The 23,053-nt window shown below is 40.4% G+C and overlaps 1 protein-coding gene across 1 annotated transcript; it reads left to right on the forward strand.

The window, feature by feature from the left end:
* Positions 1-22,400, forward strand: DDX43 (DEAD-box helicase 43). The gene is made up of 17 exons (XM_050786507.1): positions 1-447; positions 3,289-3,344; positions 5,787-5,916; positions 7,106-7,237; positions 9,972-10,053; positions 11,278-11,434; positions 11,965-12,083; positions 13,110-13,220; positions 13,566-13,707; positions 14,859-14,959; positions 17,454-17,541; positions 18,646-18,773; positions 18,963-19,072; positions 19,542-19,680; positions 20,531-20,618; positions 21,145-21,283; positions 22,239-22,400. The coding sequence occupies exons 1-16, from the start codon at positions 198-200 to the stop codon at positions 21,256-21,258; spliced, it is 1,947 nt and encodes a 648-aa protein (XP_050642464.1). The 5' UTR covers positions 1-197; the 3' UTR covers positions 21,259-21,283; positions 22,239-22,400.
* Positions 22,401-23,053: the final 653 nt, after the last annotated feature.

A 23,053-nucleotide genomic window follows, 5' to 3' on the forward strand; every position in this document is an offset into this window, starting at 1 on the left:
ACAACGCTCGCTGGCCAATGGCTGTGTGAAAGCAGGGCGAAGTGGGCGGGATAGGGGAGTGGGCGGGAGGGCTAGCCTCGCGCGGGCTCCTTAAGTAGCGGCTGCGTGGCTTCCCTGGCACGCTAGTGTTACGACGGCACGGTCAAGTGGTGCAGAGTCGGACGGCAACGACGTCGGACGCGCCCCTTCTTGGAAGAATGTCCCACCACGGAGGAACTCCCAAGGCCTCTACATGGGTCGTTGCTAGTCGGCGAAGCTCGACAGTGCCCCGAGCACCAGAGAGGAGGCCGGTGGAGGAGTTGAATCGAAGAGGTCCTGAGGGATATAGTGTCGGCAGAGGTAGCCGCTGGAGAGGCCCCTGTAGGCCCCCGGAGGCCGTGGCCGCTGGTCACGAGGAACCGCCGCTTTGTTTTGCTTTGAAGAACCACTTTGTCGGCGCGGTGATCGGTGAGAATGGGTGTGGCTGGCAGGGCAGGATAGGTGGGGCCAGGGGCGGAGCCTGGGCGAAGGCATTCCCGCCCCACTGCCTCACCTCCAATCAGCTGCCACCTAATGAGGTTCAGGTCTCTCCCAGAGCTATTTGTAAAACCTGGGGATAGAGTATAATTTAATCTGACCGGGCGCGGTGGCTCACGCCTGTAATCCCAGCACGTTGGGAGGCCGAGGCGGGCGGATCACCCGAGGTCAGGAGTTCGAGACCAGCCTGGCCAACATGGCGAAATCCCCGTCTTTACTTAAAAAAATAAATAAATAAAAGCTGGGCTTGGTGGCGCGCCCAGATACTCCGGAGGCTGAGGCACGAGAATCGCTTGAACCCGGCGGCTGAGGTTGGCAGTGAGCTGAGATCGCACCACTGCACTCCAGCCTGGGTGACAGAGCAAGACTCCTCCTCAATTAAAAAAAAAAAAGTAATTCACCTTTTGGTGTTTATACAGACAATGTATTTGGGAGAGCAACTCCTAGAAGACTTACAAAATCTTAGGGCTGAAGAGGGATGCTTAGAACAGGCCTTTTAACAGACAGCTAACCCCAGAATGAAAAACAAAACTTAATCAGTCTTTCTATGAGTACCATTTAGAGCCAGGAATCAAAGAAAAGCTGTAAGATCATTTATAGGGCTGCCTAGAGCAGTTGTACCTTGCTTTTAGTTTCCTTAATTTTTAAAAAGTTAAAAAAAGAAAAAACTTTTTCTTACATCTTGTGTGTTAACATTCAATTCTGCATTTTTTTTTTTTTTTTTTTTTTTTTTTTTTTGAGACGGAGTCTTGCTCTGTCACCCAGGCTGGAGTGCAGTGGCCGGATCTCAGCTCACTGCAAGCTCCGCCTTTTACGCCATTCTCCTGCCTCAGCCTCCCGAGTAGCTGGGACTACAGGCGCCCGCCACCGCGCCCGGCTAGTTTTTTGTATTTTTAGTAGAGACGGGGTTTCACCGTGTTAGCCAGGATGGTCTCGATCTCCTGACCTCGTGATCCGCCCGCCTCGGCCTCCCAAAGTGCTGGGATTACAGGCTTGAGCCACCGCGCCCGGCCTTCTGCATTTTTTAATTTTTTTACTTTTGATTTTTTTTTTTTTTTTTTTTTTGAGACAGCTCTGTGGCCCTAGCTGGAGTGCAGTGTGGTGTGATCTCGGCTCACTACAACCTCTACCTCCTGGGCTCAAGCGATTCTCACACCTCAGCCTCCCTAGTAGCTGAAATTATAGACGTGCGCCACCATGCCCAGCTAATTTTTGTGTTTTTAGTAAAGATGAGTTTTCACATTACCCAGGATGGTCTCGAACTGTGGATCTACCCACCTCAGCCTCTCAAAATGCTGGGATTACAGACGTAAGCCACTGTGCCCTGCCCATTTCTGAATTTTTTTTGAAAAGCATTTAAAAATGATTAGAATGATTGCCCCATTGATTGCCATTAAGTCCGAGTATAAATTGCCACATTTTACCTATTAGGTATATTTTACCATTTTTAAAACCTGAGAAAAATGAACAGATGGAGTCTGCTATAAAATAGTACATTATAAGACTAATTGCTATACTACCCAGAGATTCATTGGCCTTTCAGAAGGCTTGGGCTCCAGATCTGAAGAATGATGCTCCACGAAAGAAAGCCACTAGGTTTGCAATAAAAATCACTGAAGTTAGCACTTAGCAGATGAAAGGGCACTGTGCTACTGAGCACTCACTTGATGTTGGATCTGGATCCAACTTTTTTATTGTAAAAAATGAAATACCCTCTTTTAAATGTATATCACAATACTAACAATAAGCACAATCTTGTATCCCAGATCTCTGGAACTTGCATGACTGAAACTGTATACTCCTTGAACAGCTCCCCATTTTTTTCCTGCTCCATCCCAGGGAACCACCATTTACATTGTTTCTGAGTTAGATTACTTTAGATAATCCATATAAGTAGAATCATGGACTAATTGTCTTTGTAATTGGCTCATTTCTCTAAGAATAATATCCTCCAGCCTTATCCATTTTGTAGCATGAGACAGGATTTTCTTCCTTACTAAGGCTGAGTGGTATTCCATTATTAAGTATATACCTTACTTTATCTGTTAATCAGTCTATGATAAATGGGTGGCTTCCACCTTTTGACTTGAGTAGTGTTATTATGAAAATGGGAGTGCAATATATCTTTGAGACTCTGCTTTAAATTATTTTGGATGTATACCCCAAGTGAGACTGCTGGATCATATGTTAATTCTATTTTTAATTTTTTAGGAAATCTATACTGTTTTCCATAGTGGCAGCACCATTTTACAATCCCACCAACAGTACACAGGGGTTCCAATTTCTCCACATTCTTACCAACACGTGTTTTCTGTTTTTGGTAATGGCCATCCTACCAGATGTGAGGTGACAATCATTTTGTGGTTTTGATTTGCGTGGACCTGATTAGTGATGTTGAACATCTCATGCCTGTTGGCCATTTGTATGTCATTGGAGAAATGTCTATTCAACTGTTTGCCAATTTTTGAAAATTTGTTGAGTTGTATGAAAGAGTTCCAATTTCTGCATCCTCTCCACTAATTTGGACCCAATTAGGTTTTGTGCAAGCTGATACAGAATCTATAGTCTCCACCTCTCTGGGTAAGAGTCTGCTAAAACCCACCAAAATTTGGAATAGAACCTCTTCCCTCTTTCCAAACAAAAAATGATTGTTGAACCCTAGGAGCATTTTGGGGGAAGAACTAGAGAATGTTTGTTGAGGAAAATGGGTAAATTTTCAACTTACTAATTTCAACTTATAATAATAATATATTCCTTTATTTTTAAAAACAGGTCGTGGTGGGTCAAAAATAAAGAATATACAAAGTACAACAAACACCACAATCCAAGTAAGCCATCTGTGTTCTTCGGCCCTTAAGAGAGCATCATGCATTTCTAAGGGAGCACCTAACTCTTCTTTTTAAGACAGCTTCATTCTGTCTCCCAAGCTGGAGTGCAGTGACGTGATAACAAGTCACTACAACCTCTGCCTCCCGGGTTCAAGCAATTCTCCTGCTTCAGCCTCCCGAGTAGCTGGGATTACAGGCTCCCACCACCAAGCCCAGCTAATTTTTTAATTTTATTTTTTATTTTTAGTAGAGATGGGGTTTTACGATGTTGGCCAGGCTGCTCTCAACTCCTGGCCTCAAGTGATCCACCTGCCTTGGCCTCCCAAAGTGTTGGGATTACAGGCATGAGCCACCGCACCAGGCCTTAACTCTTAATTTCTGCCGAGTTATTAGCATACTGTGGTAGATTAGATAAATTGCCAAAGCTCTTCATACTCCTGATTCTCAAGAAGCCACCTGAATTTTAAGCTGTTCCAGGTGTAGGTTTTGGGACTCTTGGAGGTAAAAATCTTTTTTTTTTTTTTTTTTTTTTGAGACAGAGTCTCGCTCTGTTGCCCAGGCTGGAGTGCAGTGGCACGATCTTGGCTCACGGCAACCTCCGCCTCCCAGGTTCAATCAATTCTCCTGCCTCAACCTCTGGAGTAGCTGGAATTACAGGCATGCGCCACCACGCCTGGCTAATTTTTGTATTTTTAGTAGAGACGGGGTTTCACCGTGTTGGCCAGGCTGGTCTCAAGCGCGGGACCTCAGGTGATCCGCCCACTTCTGCCTCCCAGAGTGCTGGGATTACAGGCATGAGCCACCAGGCCCAGCCAGAGGTAAAAATCTTTAGAGATAATCTGCATAAGAATAGATCACTGGAATATTCATCATGTCCAAAATGTCTTCCAGAGAAAACCCCTTTCCTCAAACTTTGGCTAGCTCTTATATTCTCAATCTTAGTGAATGGTGGCAACATTCACTGAGTTTACAAGTCTGTAATCTGACTATCCATATTGGTATTTCCTTATTCTCATTCACCGCTAGGTCTTGACTATTTCTTGTACTTCTCAAGGGGAAAGTCATCATTTGCCTTCTCCCCAACTTTATGTCCGGCTTCCATTTGTATCCTCTAATCATTCTCCACTGTGGTCAGAACAATAATTTTATTTTTTTATATTTTTTTGGGATGAAGTCTTGCTCTGTTGCCCAGGCTGAAGTGCACTGGTGCGATCTTAGCTCCAGTGCGATCTTAGCTGCAACCACTGCCTCCCGGATTCAAAAGATTCTCCTGCCTCAGCTTCCAGAGTAGCTGGGATTACAGGTGCCCGCCAGCTCACCTGGCTAATTTTTGTACTTTCAGTAGAGACAGGGTTTCACCATGTTGGCCAGGCTGGTCTAGAACTCCTGACCTCAAATAATCACCCTCCTCAGCCTCACAAAGTGCTGGGATTACAGGTGTTAGCCACCGCGTTTGGCTAGAACAATCATTTTAAAACACAAATTATTTGTGTCCCTTTCCTATGTAAAAGCCTTTCATAGTATCTCAGGCCTGTAAATCTAGACTCCTTAAAATTGTTGACTTGATCTGGCCTGTTCACTCTTTCCATTGTCCTTTCACCTAATTCCTTGAGTACTCCACCCACTTCCTGACACACCCTGCTACCATAGCTTTTTGCTCAGTCTGAGGCCCCCATTCTGTGTAGCTGTCCCTTTCCATAGCATCCCATAATGGCCTTGTTTCAGCACTCATACAGAGTTGTAGTGCCTGTAAATACTGTAGATGATAAACATTGTTTGAATTACCAACTGAAGACAAAATTTGGTGTATATTGTGTTTTAGATAAACATTGAATCCATTAGGGTATTTGAAATTACGGATGTTTATAGGTGTTACTTGTAGATTCTATTCATAAGATGTATCCGTTTTGTAAATGTAAACCCTTAACGGTATACATGAGTTAAGTATAGAATCCCATCAAGTTAAAAATTTACCTAAGTAACCTGGCAGTTCAATAAACTGTCTATATAGCACATAGATTATGTCATTTCAGCCCTACCATTCTGTAAAATTAGCAAAATAAATACCATTTTATAGGTTGGAGACCTCAGAATCAAAATAATATTACCTGTCAGGTTGATGCCTTAATTATTTCTCTACACTATTTGCTGAGTTTATTCCCCGGCTATCCAGTTTTAAATGTTCAGGTTGTCCTGCCCCTCTCCATCTGACCAGGAGGTAAATCCCAGAGTAAATATAAATAGTATTCCTCTCTAACTAGAAATTTAGACCTTGATTGCTAGTAACACTATATTTACTTTCTACTGTAATGGTTTTTGAAGTTGAGTGATTGTTGGAAGGGGTTAGGGGCTTAGGGAACTTTTTTTTTTTTAGGGAACTTGTTAAGTCTCAACTTAGTAAGTCTCACTTTTAAGTCTCACTGTTTTTCCCCTTGTACCTAGATAATACAAGAACAACCAGAATCATTAGTCAAAATTTTTGGCAGCAAGGCAATGCAAACAAAAGCAAAAGCAGCGATAGATAATTTTGTTAAAAAGCTAGAAGAAAATTACAATTCAGAATGTGGAGTTGGTAAGTAATTTTCTCCCACTGAAGCCCTTTAAAATGTTTAATTTCATTCAGTGTTATAAGCCATTATACCTGATTTCCTTTTCTGATTCAAAGCATTAGGCTGCCATAAATGTAGTCTTAATGATTTTTTACTGTGAATGAAAGCCCAGAATATTTTTCCTCAAATTAAAATGCCAAATGCCAAATCTCTATGTCCATGCCTAGCAATTTTACTTTTAGCCACAGGTACGTGAAAATGAAATAACCCTTTATTTTTATTTATTTATTTTTTGTCTTTGTATTAATCTAGTTCTCGCAAGCAGTGAAATAATCCTTTAATACATACACTTTCGTGTTAGTGGTAGAGTAAGGATTGGTCCCAGGATCCTAACCCTAGTCCTGTCTTCAGATTCATGGCTGACATTGAAAATGGCTTAAATATTTGGTTATTTAAAAAATCTCAGATCTGTGTAGAATAGAGAAAAAATTCCTGAATCATACCTCGATGCAGTGTAAAGTACAATAGAGACACTTGGGTTTAGAAGGCACCACTGCCTTTTAGTGTTTCTTGGGGAAAAAGACAAGGTCTAAGATTCTATTTTTGTAACTTTTATTTATTTCTTTTTCTTTTTCTTTTATTTTTAAAATTGTTTTGAGACAGGTTCTCACTGTGTTTTCCAGGCTGGAGTGCAGTGGTGTGATCATGGCTCATTATAACCTTGACCTCCTGGGCGGGAGTGATTCTCCCACCTCAGCCTCTCAAGTAGCTGGGACCACAGGTGTGTGCCACCACACCCAGCTAATTAAATTTTTTATAAAGTAGAGATGGGGTTTCACCACGTTGCCTAGGCTGGTCTTGAGGCCTGAGTTCAAGTGATCCTACCCGCCAGCCTCACAAAGTGCTGGTACTATAGGAGTGAGCTACAAAGCCTGGCTCTTCATCCATTCATCTGGGATAATATCTGCTTCCCCGGAGTATTATTGTAACGACTGAGTAATGGATATGACAATATTTTAGCAAACATTAGACTTGTGCTATTTTACTTACCTTCTCCAATAAAATTAAATTTTTGTAAGTTGTTGAACGATAACAAATGACAAGATTATCATGTTAATGTAGTACAGAAACCCCAAATTTTATATTTTAAGTATTGTCTGGTTATTAAAAACAAAATAGAAAAAAACTAATCGATAAAAATATTTTTAACAGATACTGCATTCCAACCTTCTGTTGGAAAAGATCGAAGCACAGATAACAATGTTGTTGCAGGAGATCGGCCATTGATAGATTGGGATCAAATTAGAGAGGAAGGTTTGAAATGGCAAAAAACAAAGTGGGCAGGTCAGTGCTGCTTCCTAACATTTACATACATTGTTTCTGTTAACCGCAGTTTTTATCCTCTGTACAATGTCTGTGCTTTATTTTTAGTAAGGAAATGTATATGAAAATAGTAAAATCTAAAATGCTGCAATTAGTCCCTAGGTTATGATAGTTTCTATGTTGTCAGCTGTCATTTATGCTATAAGGGAAATATTAAACCTATTTATAGTCTGTCAGCGGTAACTCACTGCAAAAGGCTAATAATAAAATGGGAAAAAATCAGTCCCAGTGGGAAAATAGGAAGGGAGTAAACATGCAAACCGTAAGTTAACGTTGTTGCTATGATTGAGTAGAAATAGATCTTGGAGTATCCTGGTTGACAAGAGCAAAAAAAAAAAAGGGAAAGCCATTAAATGATAAGAAGCATTACAGTTCTTGGCAGAGTTTTGTTTGTTTGTTTGTTTGTTTAATTTTGTTTTAGATTTAAATTTTTTAATTTAAAGATGAGGTCTCACTATCCTGCCCAGGTTAGTCTCAAACTCCTGGCTTCAAGTGATCCTCTCCTCACCCTCCCAAAGTGTTGGGATAACAGATGTCAGGCATAGTGCCCAGCCTTGTTTGAATTTTATTTTGTTTTATTTTTTGAGACAGAGTTTTGCTCTGTCACCCAGGCTGAAGTACAGTGGCGCGATCTCAGATCACCACAACCTCCATCTCCCAGGCTCAAGTGATTCCCATGCCTCAGCCTCCCGAGTACCTGGCATTACAGGTGTGTGCCAGCATGCCCAGCTGATTTTTATATTTTTAGTAGATACGGGTTTTCGTCATGTTGGCCAAGCTGGTCTCAAACCCCTGGCCTCAAGTGATCCACCTGCCTTGGCCTCCCAAAGTGCTGGGATTACAGGCGTGAGCCACCCCGCCCAGCCCTTTTGTTTGAATTTAAATGAGATTTCTCATGTGGAACATTATATGTGGGGGATAATGCTTCATTATTCAAGCGCTGGCCTTGGCTCTCGGGAGGAGGCAGCAGTAGGACATCTTTTATTTAAAATGTAAAAGCATGAATATGTTACAAAAATATTGACAGTTATTGCTACTGTGTTGGTCAGGACCTCTGCATGTTAAGTTTCCTGTGCTGCCTAAACAGTATGTGTTGAGAAGATTTAGGATCAGGGACCAGGGAAAGGATTTAAGTTTGGAAGAGGTATAATAGGCTTTTAAGAAATGTAGCTAGGCCGGGTGCGGCAGCTCATGCCTGTAATCCCAGCACTTTGGGAGGCTGAGGCTGGTGGATCACCTGAGGTCAGGAGTTCAAGACCAGCTTGGGCAACATGGTGAAACCCCATCTCCACTAAAAATACAAAAATTAGCTGGGCATGGTGGCGCATGCCTGTAATCCCAGCTACTTGGGAGGCTGAGGCAGGAGAATCGCTTGACCCCCAGAGGTGGAGGTAGCAGTGAGCCAAGATTGAGTCATTGCCCTCCAGCCTGAGTGACAGAGTGAGACTCCATCTCAAAAAGAAAAAAGAAAAGAAATGTAGCTTAAGAGAATAGACCAAGGATATAAATGTAATTCCTAAAAAAGTAATTGGATGGACCTTCAAAGAAAAGATAACCAAACTATTATTGTGAGAGTATATTTATCCATTGTGGTGATTGATGCCTTACAAAGCATGCTTCATTTTAATTTTTATTAAATTTTTTTTGAGGGTTTCACTCTGTTGCCTAGGCTAGAGTGCAGTGGCAAAATCACAGTTCATTGCAACCTCCATCTCTCAGGCTCAAGTGATCCTCCCACCTCAGCCTCTCTAGTAGTTGGGACTACAGGCACATACCACCATGCCAGGCTAATTTTTTTTTTTTTTTAGATGGAGTTTCACTGTTGTTGCCTAGGCTGGAGTGCAGTGTGCAGTCTCGGCACACTGCAACCTCTGCCTCCTGGGTTCAAGTGATTCTCCTGCCTCAGGCTCCTGAATAGCCAGGATTACAGGCGTCCGCCGCCATGCTCGGCTGATTTTTTGTATTTTTAGTAGAGATGGGGTTTCACTATGTTGGTCAGGCTGGTCTCGAACTCCTGACTTCAGGTGATCCACCTGCTTCAGCCTCCCAAAGTGCTAGGATTACAGGCATGAGCCACCGCGCCCAGTTCCCTTTTTTTTTTTTTTTTTTTTTTGAGATGGAGTTTCACTCTTGTTGCCCTGGCTGGAGTGCAATGGCTCAGTCTCGGCTCACTGCACCCTCCGCCTCCCTGAGTAGCTGGGATTATAGGCGTGTGCCACTGTGCCGGGAGAATTTTTGTGTGTGTGTGTGGTTTTTTTTTGTTTTTTGTTTTTTGTTTTTTAGTGGAGATGGGTTTCACCATGTTGGTCAGGCTGGTCTCAAACTCCTGACCTCAGGTGATCCGCCTGCCTCAACCTCCCGAAGTGCCGAGATTACAGGTGTTAGCCACTGTGCTTGGCTGCCAGGCTAATATTTAAAAATTTTCATAGAGACAGGGTGTCACTATTTTGCCCAGGCTCAAGTGATCCTCCCATGCCAGCCTCCCAAGTGTGGGGATTACAGGTGTAAGCTACTGTGCCTAACCTCCAGAAAGGGAGATCTTTTCGATGGGAGCAAGCCTCGTTGGCAAAGTGTAGAACTATCAAATGGTATGCATGGTAAAAAAAATATATTGTAGTATGATTTCTGTAGCTTTGACTAAGTATTAATGATGCTGTAAAATTTATCAAAGTGTGGATTTTCATCTTTGTCCCAGATTTACCACCAATTAAGAAAAACTTTTATAAAGAGTCCACTGCCACAAGTGCCATGTCAAAAGTACAAGCAGATAGTTGGAGGTGGGTAGTTTTATTACCTAGTTGTGTAAGTATTTGTATAGTTACGTTATTGGTATTAACACTTTGGGCAAATGTGAAAAGATATTTGAAGACTATGCCTTCAATATTCAAATGAAAATGTGTCAACTTACGTGATATTTTAGAACATTGTTTTCTAGTAAAACTTCCTGCAGTGTTGGAAAATAGTCTATATTTGTGTCTAATGGAGTTGACTGGCACTTAAAGTATGGCTGGTGTAATTGAGCAAATGAATGTTTATATTAAACTGAAATAGCCGTGTGTGGCTAGTCCCTACTATATTGGACAGCAATTTTAGAGAATTATTGCTCTAATAGTTGAGTTGAAAAAAAAAAGATCTAATCTTGTTAATTTCTTAAACTCTTCAGTCCTTATTACCTGAAATTAGAAGGTTTTAATTGTAGTGGTTTTTCTTACTATTAAAGTCTGATAAAACTAAGAGATTCATGGAATAGCAGAATGGTTAAGGTGAGGAGCAGGGTAACTTACTGTATGATCACCTGTCAAATTGAGAATACTTTCTAACACATAAGATTGTTAAGGATGCATTAATGAAATATGTGTGGAACATCGTAGGCCCTCAGCATTTGCCAAATCTGGTTTTAATTTATGAAGCATGATTTTCAGGCTCCTCATCTTTGATCCATGAAATCTTCATTGACCTACTAATGTATAATTTTTTTTTTTTTTCTTTTTTTTTTTTTTTTTGAGACGGAGTCTCGCTCTGTCGCCCAGGCTAGAGTGCAGTGGCCTGATCTCAGCTCACTGCAAGCTCCGCCTCCCGGGTTCACGCCATTCTCCTGCCTCAGCCTCCCGAGTAGCTGGGACTACAGGCGCCCGCCACCTCGCCCGGCTAGTTTTTTGTAGTTTTAGTAGAGACGGGGTTTCACTGTGTTAGCCAGGATGGTCTCGATCTCCTGACCTCGTGATCCACCCGTCTCAGCCTCCCAAAGTGCTGGGATTACAGGCTTGAGCCACCGCGCCCGGCCGTATAATGTGTTTAACCTTCCCATTGCAACTATTCTCAGATAAGAGACAGATGGACTCTTGCTTCTATTTCTTTATGCATTTCATTATAACTTCCCTGACAGTTTCATTTTAATCAATTGCAGTTGAATTTCTGGATAAGACCAGAACTGATTTTGGAGAATGTCTTGATTGGGGAGTAAAGTGAGGAAAACCACTGACGTTTTTTATTCTTTGAAGGAAAGAAAATTTTAATATAACGTGGGATGACTTGAAAGATGGGGAGAAACGAACCATCCCCAATCCTACCTGCACATTTGATGACGCCTTTCAATGTTATCCTGAGGTTATGGAAAACATTAAAAAGGCAGGTTTTCAAAAGCCAACACCTATTCAGGTATGCTTGCATTAATTACAATATTTCACTCAGCGTTTCTCTTTGAAACCAGTGATATCTGATTGTTAGAAGACACGAGGGAGCAACTGTCTCTTTGCATTCCCCCAGCACCTTCTCCCTAGAGTTCAAAAAATCTTTATTGAAAGAAGTTTGGAGCTGGGAAAGAAGGAACAGTTGGCAAAAAATATGTACTTTTTTTTTTTTTGAGACAGAGTTTTGCTCTTTTTGCCCAGGCTGGAATGCAGTGGTACAGTCTTGGCTCACCACAACCTCTATCTCCTGCGTTCAAGCAATTCTCCTGCCTCAGCTTCCCTAGTAACTGTGATTACAGACACGTGCCACCACACCCAGCTAATTTTTGTGTTTTTAGTAAAGACGGGGTGTCTCTCTGTTGATCAGGCTGGTCTCGAACTCCCGACCTCAGGAGATCCGCCTGCCTCAGCCTCCCAAAGTGCTGGGATTACAGGCATGTGCTCCCGCGCCCAGCAAAAGATGTACTTTTTGTGTTAATGTTTATCATTCCGTTTCAGTCACAGGCATGGCCCATTGTGTTGCAAGGAATAGATCTTATAGGAGTAGCCCAGACTGGAACAGGAAAGACATTGTGTTATTTAATGCCTGGATTTATTCATCTGGACCTTCAACCCACGTAAGAATTCCTATGGCTGGTTTCTTCTTATAGAGGTTTGATAGATTTAGATATCAAAAATATAATTACAATTTCTTTACCTATTGCTTGATCCAAAGGTAATGCCTACCTGCAGAGAAAATGCAAGGAATTAGACACTTAGATTGTGCTGGTGAAAGTATAAATTGGCAAAACATTTTTAGGAGGCAATAAGTAATATTTACCAAAAGCCTCAGTAGTGAAACAGTGGAAACTGTTTAAACTATGTCCAATACATTTATCTATTCCATGATAAAATATTTGACATTTTAAATGTTAATGAAAAGACCATCTTAAACAAAAGGCTGGTATTGGGAAGTTGGGTTTTAGGGTGTATGGCTTTTTTAAATTTCCCTACTTTATGGTAAATATGTATTGCTTTTATAATAAGAAAAAGTATATAGAAACTAACACTGATCTCTCAGTAAAGCAATCTTAAATCTGAGAAAATAATAATACATTTTCATATGGGGAATTTGGCATATTATATATAATATTAGTCATTTTTTAGGTACGTAGATCATAATTAGCAAAGTCTGTAATATATAGAGACTACTTTTAATCATATACCTTCTCACAAAAACGCATAGTCTGACTATGTCTAACTGATAATCGTTGCTACAAATTTTTTTTTTTTTGAGTCAGAGTTTCACTCTTACTGCCCAGGCTGGAGTGCAGTGGTGTGATCTTGGCTCACTGCAACCTCCACCTCCTGGGTTCAAGTGATTCTCCTGCCTCAGCCTCCTGAGTAGCTGGGATTACAAGCTTCTGCCACCATATCTGGCTAATTTTTTGTATTTTTAGTTGAGACGAGGTTTCACCATGTTGGGTAGGCTGGTCTCAAACTCGTGACCTCAGGTAATCCGACCGCCTTGGCCTCCCAAAGTGCTGGGATTATAGGCGTGAGCCACCACGCCTGGCTTGTTGCTACAAATCTTGATGGCACTGAATGAATGTACTGTGCATGTGAGACAAATAATTTAATATTAATCTGTTTTCTCTCCAAAGCCTTAAAGGTCAAAGGAATAGACCCGGCATGTTAGTTCTAACTCCCACTCGGGAATTAGCACTTCAAGTAGAAGGAGAATGTTGCAAATATTCATATAAAGGGCTTCGGAGGTAGGTGATTTTTTTTTCCCATTCCTTCACCAGTATCATATTTTAATCATTTGTGGCTTTATACATCTTCCCCATTATTTTTCACACATTCAGAGAATCCAAATGGCTCAACATGGGTCAGGCATTTAGCACTACTCTAATCAGTCAGAGCCTGGGTCAGGTGATGGTACAAATATTGCTCTTTAGGATACAACATTAGGGATTGATGGGTGTACGTAATTCTCAGAAAGGGGCAGATGCTCCTAAAGGTACCTGATAATTGATTTTTATCCCTTTTATTGAATTTTAAGTTGTGATGAGATATTCTGTGCCTAAACATTAACCTTTAGATTTTTTCTTTTTAAGTGTTTGTGTATATGGTGGTGGAAATAGAGATGAACAAATAGAAGAGCTTAGAAAAGGTGTAGATATCATAATTGCAACTCCCGGAAGATTGAATGATCTGCAAATGAATAACTTTGTCAATCTGAAGAATATAACCTACTTGGTAATCATGCAATAGGGGTTTGGGATGCTGGGTTCAAAAATAACTGAACTGGCCGGGCGTGGTGGGTCACACCTGTAATCCCAGCACTTTGGGAAGCTGCGGCAGGTGGATCACCCAAGGTCAGGAGTTCGAGACCAGCCTGACCAATATGATGAAACCCCGTCTCTACTAAAGATACAAAAATTAGCCGGGTGTGGTGGCATGCACCTGTAATCACAGCTTCTCTGGAGGCTGACACAGGAGAATCACTTGAACCTGGGAGGCGGAGGTTGCAGTGAGCCGAGATCATGCCATTGCACTCCAGCCTGGGCAACAAGAGTGAAACTCCATCTCAAAATATAAAAAATGACTGAACTATTATTTTCTCCTCCCTCCACTTGAGCTTTTAATAGTTTTAATCAACTCCCAAGTGCTTGGGTATAAGTTTCTTTTAGAATGGCTGTCGATTTTATTTTTTATTTTTTTATTTTAGGACACAGTTTTGCTCTAGTTGCCCAGGCTGGAGTGCTGTGGCGTCATCTTGGCTCACTGCAACCTTCGCCTCCCAGGTTCAAGCGATTCTCCTGCCTCAGCCTTCCAAGTAGCTGGGACTACAGGCGCCTGCCACCATACTCTGGCTAATTTTTTCTTTTTAGTAGAGACGAGGTTTAACCATGTTGGCCAAGCTGGTCTTAAACTCCTAACCTCAGGTGATCCGCCTGCCTCGGCCTCCCAAAGTGCTGGGATGACAGGCATGAGCCACCGCGCCCAGCTATGGCTGTTGATTTTATAATGGCTCTAGGAATATTTCCCATTCTCTTTAGCATGTTGAAAGAAGTAAGACTTCTATTTGAAATTAATCATGCATGTTTACTTTAAATTTTGGAAAATAGAGATAGGTACACAATAATTAAAATCTACTTGGATATTTTAGACACTTAAATTTTGTTTAAGGAGATTTGGAAGCTATTGGAAAGCCAACAAAAATCAATGTAGACAACATACAATGACAAATTGCTTAGTATTCTGACCTCTGGAGAAATTAAAATCGTGGCTTAAGTAATAGGGGAAATGAGAAAAGCCTTTCTTAGTGTTCCATTAATAAAGAAAGAATATATGTCATTACCTGCCTCCCATATCTCATCTAGCCACATTCTTTTTTGTCAATGCAGGTTTTAGATGAAGCAGACAAGATGTTGGACATGGGATTTGAACCCCAGATAATGAAGATTTTGTTAGATGTGCGTCCGGATAGGCAGACGGTTATGACCAGGTAGGTATATGCCTAATTACTGTGTGCAAAATAGAAATCAGTGGAATAGAATCCCATTCTGTTTGGTTTTTCCCACAATATTTGAGCATTACTTGGAAGTATTGAAATCTTTAGATGAAAGATCTCATAACATTGGAAGTAGAACAGTGTAACAATAAGTACTTATTCATGACTATTGGGTTTCCTAAATTACAGATAGGGATTTCAACACAAACATTTACTTATCATAGTAAGGTCTCACTTTTGAATAAAGGGTTCACTTGTCTAAGCAGATAAACATTTGATTACTGAATACTTACTGCTCACAATAAAACAGGAAGCAATGATTATTTGAATATAGAGTGATCTATAAAGAATGATATCTCCTAGACCTATATCCTTTTCTTTATTAGTATAAATAACAAAATTGGCCAGGCACACAGGCTCATGCCTATAATCCCAGCACTTTGGGAGGCCGAGGTGGGTGGATCACCTGAGGTCAGGAGTTTGAGGCCAGCCTGGCCAACATGGTGAAACCTCGTCTCTACTAAAAACACAAAAATTAGCCAGGCATAGTGACGCACGCCTGTAGTCCCAGCTACTTGCAAGACTGAGGCAGGAGGATCGTTTGAACCTGGGAGGTAGAGGTTGCAGTGAGCCGAGATCATGCCCCTGCACTCTAGTCTGGGCAACAAGAGTGAAAATCTGTCTCAAAAAAAAAAAAAAAAAGAATGACATATCCTGGGCTTATATCCTTTGTCTTTATTAGTATAAACAACATAAAATTAAAAAAATACGAAATCCTCTCACATAGTTTTATTACAAATAATCTTCCTATTTCAAGAAAAGTGAATTTATTTATTTATTTTGAGACAAAGTCTCGCTGACACCAGGCTGGAGTGCAGCAGCATGATCTTGGCTCACTGCAACCTCTGCCTCCTGGGTTCAAGCGATTCTCCTGTCTCAGCCTCCTGAGTAGCTGGGACTACAGGCACACATCACCATGCCCAGCTAATTATTGTATTTTTACCGATGGGGTTTCGCCATGTTGGGCCAGGCTGGTCTCAAACTCCTGACCTCAGGTGATCCACCTGTCTCGGCCTCCCAAAGTGCTGGGATTGCAAGCCTGAGCCACGATGCCTAACCCAAGAAAAGAGAACTTAGATTTTACTGAATTACTGTGAAGGTATAAAAAGTGGTCACTTTCGTTATTTTATATATAGTTGAAGAAACATTTAAATGTGGATATTCTTTGATCAGTATATTTTGAAAGTTTGTTTTGTTTTTTGAGACAGGGTCTCACTCTGTCACCCAGGATGGAGTACAGTGGCACCATCTTGGCTCACTGCAGTCTCAACCTTCCCAGCTCAAGCAATTCTCCCACCTCAGCCTTCTGAGTAACTGGAACTACAGGTGCATGCCGCCACACCCAAGCGTGAACCTGGGAGGCGGAGCTTGCAAAGAGCTGAGATCGTGCCACTGCACTCCAGCCTGGGCGACAGAGTGAGACTCTATCTCAAAAAAAAAAAAATTGTTTTTATTTGGGTTAAGTATTTGGTATTGCCTGCTGACACTATGAAAAATCGGGCTGGGCGTGGTGGCTCAAGCCTGTAATCCCAGCACTTTGGGAGGCCGAGACGGGCGGATCACGAGGTCAGGAGATCGAGACCATCCTGGTGAACACAGTGAAACCCCGTCTCTACTAAAACTACAAAAAACTAGCCGGGCGAGGTGGCGGGCGCCTGTAGTCCCAGCTACTTGGGAGGCTGAGGCAGGAGAATGGCGTGAACCCGGGAGGCGGAGCTTGCAGTGAGCTGAGATCTGGCCACTGCACTCCAGCCTGGGCGACAGAGCGAGACTCCGTCTCAAAAAAAAAAAAAAAAAAAAAAAAAAAAAAAAAAAAAACGAAAAATCGGATTTTTTTTGTTGTTGTTTATAAAGGCCAAGAGATAAAATTAACCTAATACTAATCCCTTTTAGTGCCTTTTTCTTTCTTTCTTTTTTTTTTTTTTTTTTTTTTGAGACAGAGTTTCGCTCTGTCACCCAGGCTGGAGTGTAGTGGCGTGATCTCTACTCACTGCAACCTCTGCTTCCCAGATTCAAGCGATTCTCCTGCCTCAGCCTCCCGAATAGTAGCTGGGATTATAGGCGCCCGCTATCACACCCAGCTAATTTTTGTATTTTCAGTAGAGACTGGGTTTCATCATGTTGGCCAGGCTAGTCTTGAACTCCTGACCTCAGGTGATCCACCTGCCTTGGCCTCCCAAAGTGCTGGGATTACAGGCGTGAGCCACTGGGCCCGGCCAAAAACCTATTTATTAAACATATTTGTTTCATCTACTAGCTTTACAGTAGTTGAGTAATCAGTGAATTAACTGTTAAATTTGCCTTACTTATTGAAAAAATAAGAAGTACTAAATTTGTCTTTCATGAGTAACTTGGTTCATAGCATGCTTAAGGAAACATAGTAATGTTTTTACAACAAAATTGTAATGTTTGTAACTTGTATTCCCAGTGCTACATGGCCTCATTCAGTTCATCGCCTCGCACAATCTTATTTGAAAGAACCAATGATTGTCTATGTTGGTACATTGGATCTAGTTGTAAGCTTTTTTTATTACTATTGTTTAACATTTCTTATGAAAATTCTGAAGATTTAGCTAATTTTGGTGTGCCTAGTCTGCCCACTTCCCAATTTTAGGGCAAATCACAGATGCATATAATTTTAATAGACCTACAATGCCATTATCTCATTTGAAATTTCAATAATTAGCTAATACCATCAACCTGTAGTTGAGGCCTATATATACATATATATATATATTTTTTTTTTTTTTTTTTTTGAGACAGAGTCTCACTCTGTTGCCCAGGCTGGAGTGCAGTGGGTTCAAGTGATTCTTATGCCTCAACCTCCTGAGTAGCTGGGATTACAAGTATGGCTACCACTCCCGGCTAAGTTTTGTATTTTAGTAGAGACAGGGTTTTGCCATGTTGGCCAGGCTGGTCTCAAACTCCTGACCTCAGGTGATCGCCCCCCTTGGCCTCCCAAAGTGCTGGGATTACAGGCGTGAACCACCGTGCCCAGCATATATTTTTCTGATACCTCATTTTAACCCTGTTAGAATCAGGGTCTAAACATAACTCTACGTATATACATAAATATAAGTCTGTTCCCTTGATGAAGTTAAGACTGAATATTGGGCTTATGTGTTGTCAGTGGGAACCCTCCATTATAATATATAAAGTTCTCTCTTTGGCTTTTTGCTTAATCATTAATAAATGAAATTGGCCTTTCATTTAATCATTAGTAATAATGGGTCATTGCTTACACCCCTTATTTCATTAGGGATTTACACATGGTGATCCAGTAACATTTGTTTTATAAAATGATTACAGACATCACGCCACTGCACTTCAGCCTGGGCAACAGAGTGAGACTGTGTCTCAGAAATAAACAAATGAAATAAAATGATTAGAGACAAATAGTTGGTCGAAGGAATGGTACCAATAGTATTTTGAGGTTAGGTGAAATCTAAGATACAAATCTTGAGTAGAAACAAGTAATTTTTTTAGGACATCTGCCATTTTGCTTAGTAGTTTATTAAACACATTAACCAATGAGAGAGAAGATGCATTTTGAGCTGATGTATGCGGTCTCCCCCTCAATCATGATGAACTTGATGAACTATGTTCTTTGAATCCTTTAGGCTGTAAGTTCAGTGAAGCAAAATATAATTGTAACCACCGAGGAAGAGAAATGGAGTCACATGCATACTTTTCTACAGAATATGTCATCCACAGACAAAGTCATTGTCTTCGTTTCTCGAAAAGCTGTGTAGGTATTTTTTCTTGTGTGTCCATTATAATTAATTAAATTGATTAGTTTAGGATCATTTCTATTTGTATACTAATTTCAAATGGGGGTGATACGTCTGTTATGTTACTTTAGATTTTTGCTAATAGAAGTAAAACTGGTGGTATTAGAATAAGCACCTAAGAATGCTGAGTTTATCTTTTACTTCAGTGCGGATCACTTATCAAGTGACCTAATACTTGGAAATATATCAATAGAGTCTCTGCATGGAGATAGAGAACAGAGAGATCGGGAGAAAGCATTAGAGAACTTTAAAACAGGTATGTTTATGTAATTAATATTTCGTACATTTTAAAATTAGTGCAATACCTGTGCTTGGCTGAGTGACAGCATCTTTTCATGAAACCGTTTTATGTCTAAGATCTGTCCTCACCTTCTGTATCCTAAAACTACACTCATTAGAGCTCTAAACATTAATCTGCCTCTAAGCATTAAGTAAACAAAAAAGACTTTAAACCTGGATATCAAGGTATTAGTATGCAACAGAAAATATATCTGAAGTTATCTGAAAAATGTATCTTTCTGTCACGGTTCGAAGGGTTTAGGACTCATTTGCTGAACCATGGTATCTTGTAACTTGCCGGCAGTTACTTTTCCATTTTCACAAAGTAGGCATTTTAATGTAAACAGTAAGAAATGAAATTGATTAAATTAGGGCAAATATACTTTTTAGATCTTGGGTTGATTTATACCAGAATGGTTCAGTGTTCATTTGGTTTTACTTTTTAGGCAAAGTGAGAATACTAATTGCAACTGATCTAGCCTCTAGAGGACTTGATGTCCATGACGTTACACATGTCTATAATTTTGACTTTCCACGGAACATTGAAGAATATGTACACCGAATAGGGCGCACAGGAAGAGCAGGGTAAGTAAGCTTAGTCCACCCATGAAAGGCCAATTCTAGATTCCCATTACTCCTCTCACAAACTTCTTGCCCAGAGAACCATTTTATTCTATTACCTATGATTTTTCAGCTACTTCCCAGATTCTAGTCGGTACTTTGTTTATCCCTGTTCATTTGGCTTGTTCGGAGACTCAACCAGATTCAATCCATGATTAGCTTTTTATATCTGGTTCTATGTGTTTTATATCTAGTGTCACTACTGAGCTGTGTACCCAGTGGTTACTCTGAAGGTTACTGACAAATTGGTATGGATATGAGAAGACCTTTTTCCTCTAAAGAGGGCTACCATTGGGCCAGGCACGGTGGCTCACGCCTGTAATCCTAGCACTTTGGGAGGCCTAGGCAGGTGGATCACGAGGTCAGGAGATCGAGACCATCCTGGCTAACATGGTGAAACCCCGTCTCTACTAAAAATACAAAAAATTTACCCAGGCGTGGTGGTAGGCACCTGTAGTCCCAGCTACTCTGGAGGCTGAGGCAGGAGAATCACTTGAACCCGTGAGGCAGAGGTTGCAGTAAGCCGAGATGGTGCCACTGCACTCCAGCCTGGGTGACAGTGCAAGACTCCGGCTCAAAAAATAAATAAAATAAATAAATAAATAAATAAATAAATAAATAAAAGGGAGCTTCCATCATATACCCCCTTTGCTGTTTAAACCACAGCAGATTTAGATTCCAAATCTGTGTGACCCTAAATCTTCATACATTCCAGCTTCTGTGAAAAAGTTTTCATTTGTCTTATTCTGTATTAACTGAATAATGAATATATATTATAAATGAGATGACATGAGTTTTTTCCCCCACACTAAAGGAGGACTGGTGTTTCCATTACAACTTTGACTAGAAATGATTGGAGGGTTGCCTCTGAATTGATTAATATTCTGGAAAGAGCAAATCAGGTGAGACTATGCAATTCATTAGAAATCTACCTCTTACCAGTTTCTCAGTCAGTTATGCCAGGTCCTATGACTTGCTATTTATCAGGAAACTTCAAATAAGTTTTCAACACGTTTGAGGGCTTTAGCATGGCAATGATAAGAAACTATGGGAGCATATAACTGGGAAACTTAACCTAATGGGGGTGAGCAATGAAAGCCCCACCGAGGAAGAAATCAGTAGAATGGAGGTGGGAGAGTTGTAGAAGATGGGGTAAATGTTCCAGCAGGGGGAACATATTCAGGCTCAGAGGTAAAAAAGAATATGTAGAAAATGCTACCATATAAAGGCACATTAAAAACACTTGGAAGCAGCTGAAGCAGCAAATTTTGTAGCCTGTAGATGGATGTAGGTTTTAATCGAGATACCTATTTCTGTTTAAAGGATGTCATGTAACCAGCTGTGTGATTATCTGAAATGGTTTGGATGCATTTTAGTGTTGTAGAAAAGAACTCAGAATCCTAATAACAACACATTGAATAATTTCAGAGTATTCCAGAGGAGCTTGTGTCAATGGCTGAGAGGTTTAAGGCACATCAACAGAAAAGGGAAATGGAAAGAAAAATGGAAAGACCTCAAGGAAGGCCCAAGAAGTTTCATTAATGTCTTCTGGACTAGTGTGGTAGAGGTAAAAGTTCAATAACACATGGACTTTAAAATGCCTGCTTACTTCAACTAGGTTTTGTTAATAATGTTTATTGCAATGAGCATTATCTCTAAGTCATTAACATAATAAATTAGGTGTTACTCGTATCTATTACTTAATCCTTCTGGGTATACATCAAAAAGAATGAAAGCCAGGTCTTTTTGTACTTATGTTTATAGCAGCACTATTCATAATAGTCAAAGGTATACAACCCAAGCGTCCATCAGTGAATGAGTAGATAAACACAATGGAATATCATTCAGCCCTAGAAAGGAAGAAAACTCGGTCATATAGATGAACTTTGAGGACATTATGCTTGGAGAAATAAGCCAATTACAAGGACATACTATATTATCCCACTTGTAGGAGGTACTTAGAATAGTAAAATTCACAGTGACAGAAAGTAGAATGGTGGTTACTCCAAGGACTTGGGAAGTGGGAAGGGGGAATTGTTTGGTGGACACAGAGTTTTTCATGGCATGAAAGTTTTGGAGGCTGTACGCAGTGGCTCACACCTGTAATCCCAGCACTTTGGGAGGATGAGGCAGGTGGATCACTTGAGGTCAAGAGTTCGAGACCAACCTGGCCAACATGGAAAAACTCCATCTCTATTAAAAATACAAAAATTAGCCAGGCATGGTGGCACCCACCTGTAATCCCAGCTATACGAGAGGCTGAGGCAGGAGAATCGCTTGAATCTGGGAAGTGGAGTTTGCAGTGAGGTGAGATCGGGCCACTGCACTCCAGTCCAGCCTGGACAACAGAGCCGGACGCTGTCTCCAGTTTTGGAGATTAACTGCACAGCAATGAGTATACACTACAGAGCTGCACACTTAAAAATGGTTATGGTAAATTCGGGTATGTTTATTTCATCACAATTAAGCTTTTTAAAAACAATGTTGGAGTCAGCAATTTACATTTTGTTTCTATTTTTCAGAATTCAAGATTTTTTAGAAATATAATAAGATGGAAGTATTAGACATGCTGGCAGTATGAAGAGACCGGACTGATTTGACTGATTCTTAAAATAATAGTGTTTGAAAATGTAGAATTCAATGTTTTATACTTTCTTTAATAAAAACAGAAGTATTTAAACTTGGAAGTTGTTTCCTGGATTTTTATTAAGGAGTGTAGCATTAGAATGTTTTTCTTTTAATCTTTTAAACTGTATCCTGTAATTTTGCTATATGTCATAAGGCCAGTCTTTCAGAATTTAATGTTCAGATTTTGTCATGGCAGTGAAAAAGATGTTTTCAAACAAAGAATCAGAACCTGAAAAAATACTGTTAACAATAAATGTTCATTTCTGTGATAAAACGACAAGTTGATAATTTGTCTTTCTTACAGTGTTTTAATTTTGTGTTTGCTAAATAATATTTTATTGGGGTATACTTTTCTTAAATTATCCTTTACCCACTTTGAAATGAAACAACAGTTTATCTTTTCATTTTAGCCTATGGCTTCATGCTAAAACCCTTGGAAAATCAAATTGCACTTCCCGTGAAATTTTCTTTGATCAAATTACCATTATCCTTCCCTTACAGTTTTACGTTATGTATTCCACCATAAATGAGGGTAACTTATATTAACTTTCAGAATTTATGAGTATATATTTGTGTATAATTAGTTTAAGCCTTCATCATGTGAATTTTCCATTACTGTAATAATTGCTTCCTGTTATTAGTGATAAGGTTAAATAGAGAACCTAATAGAGGAAAGAAAGGTAAAAGCAGAAATGAATAAATTGGAAAA

Source organism: Macaca thibetana, chromosome 4, assembly GCF_024542745.1.
Source record: "Macaca thibetana thibetana isolate TM-01 chromosome 4, ASM2454274v1, whole genome shotgun sequence".
NCBI classification, from domain to species: Eukaryota; Metazoa; Chordata; class Mammalia; order Primates; family Cercopithecidae; genus Macaca; species Macaca thibetana.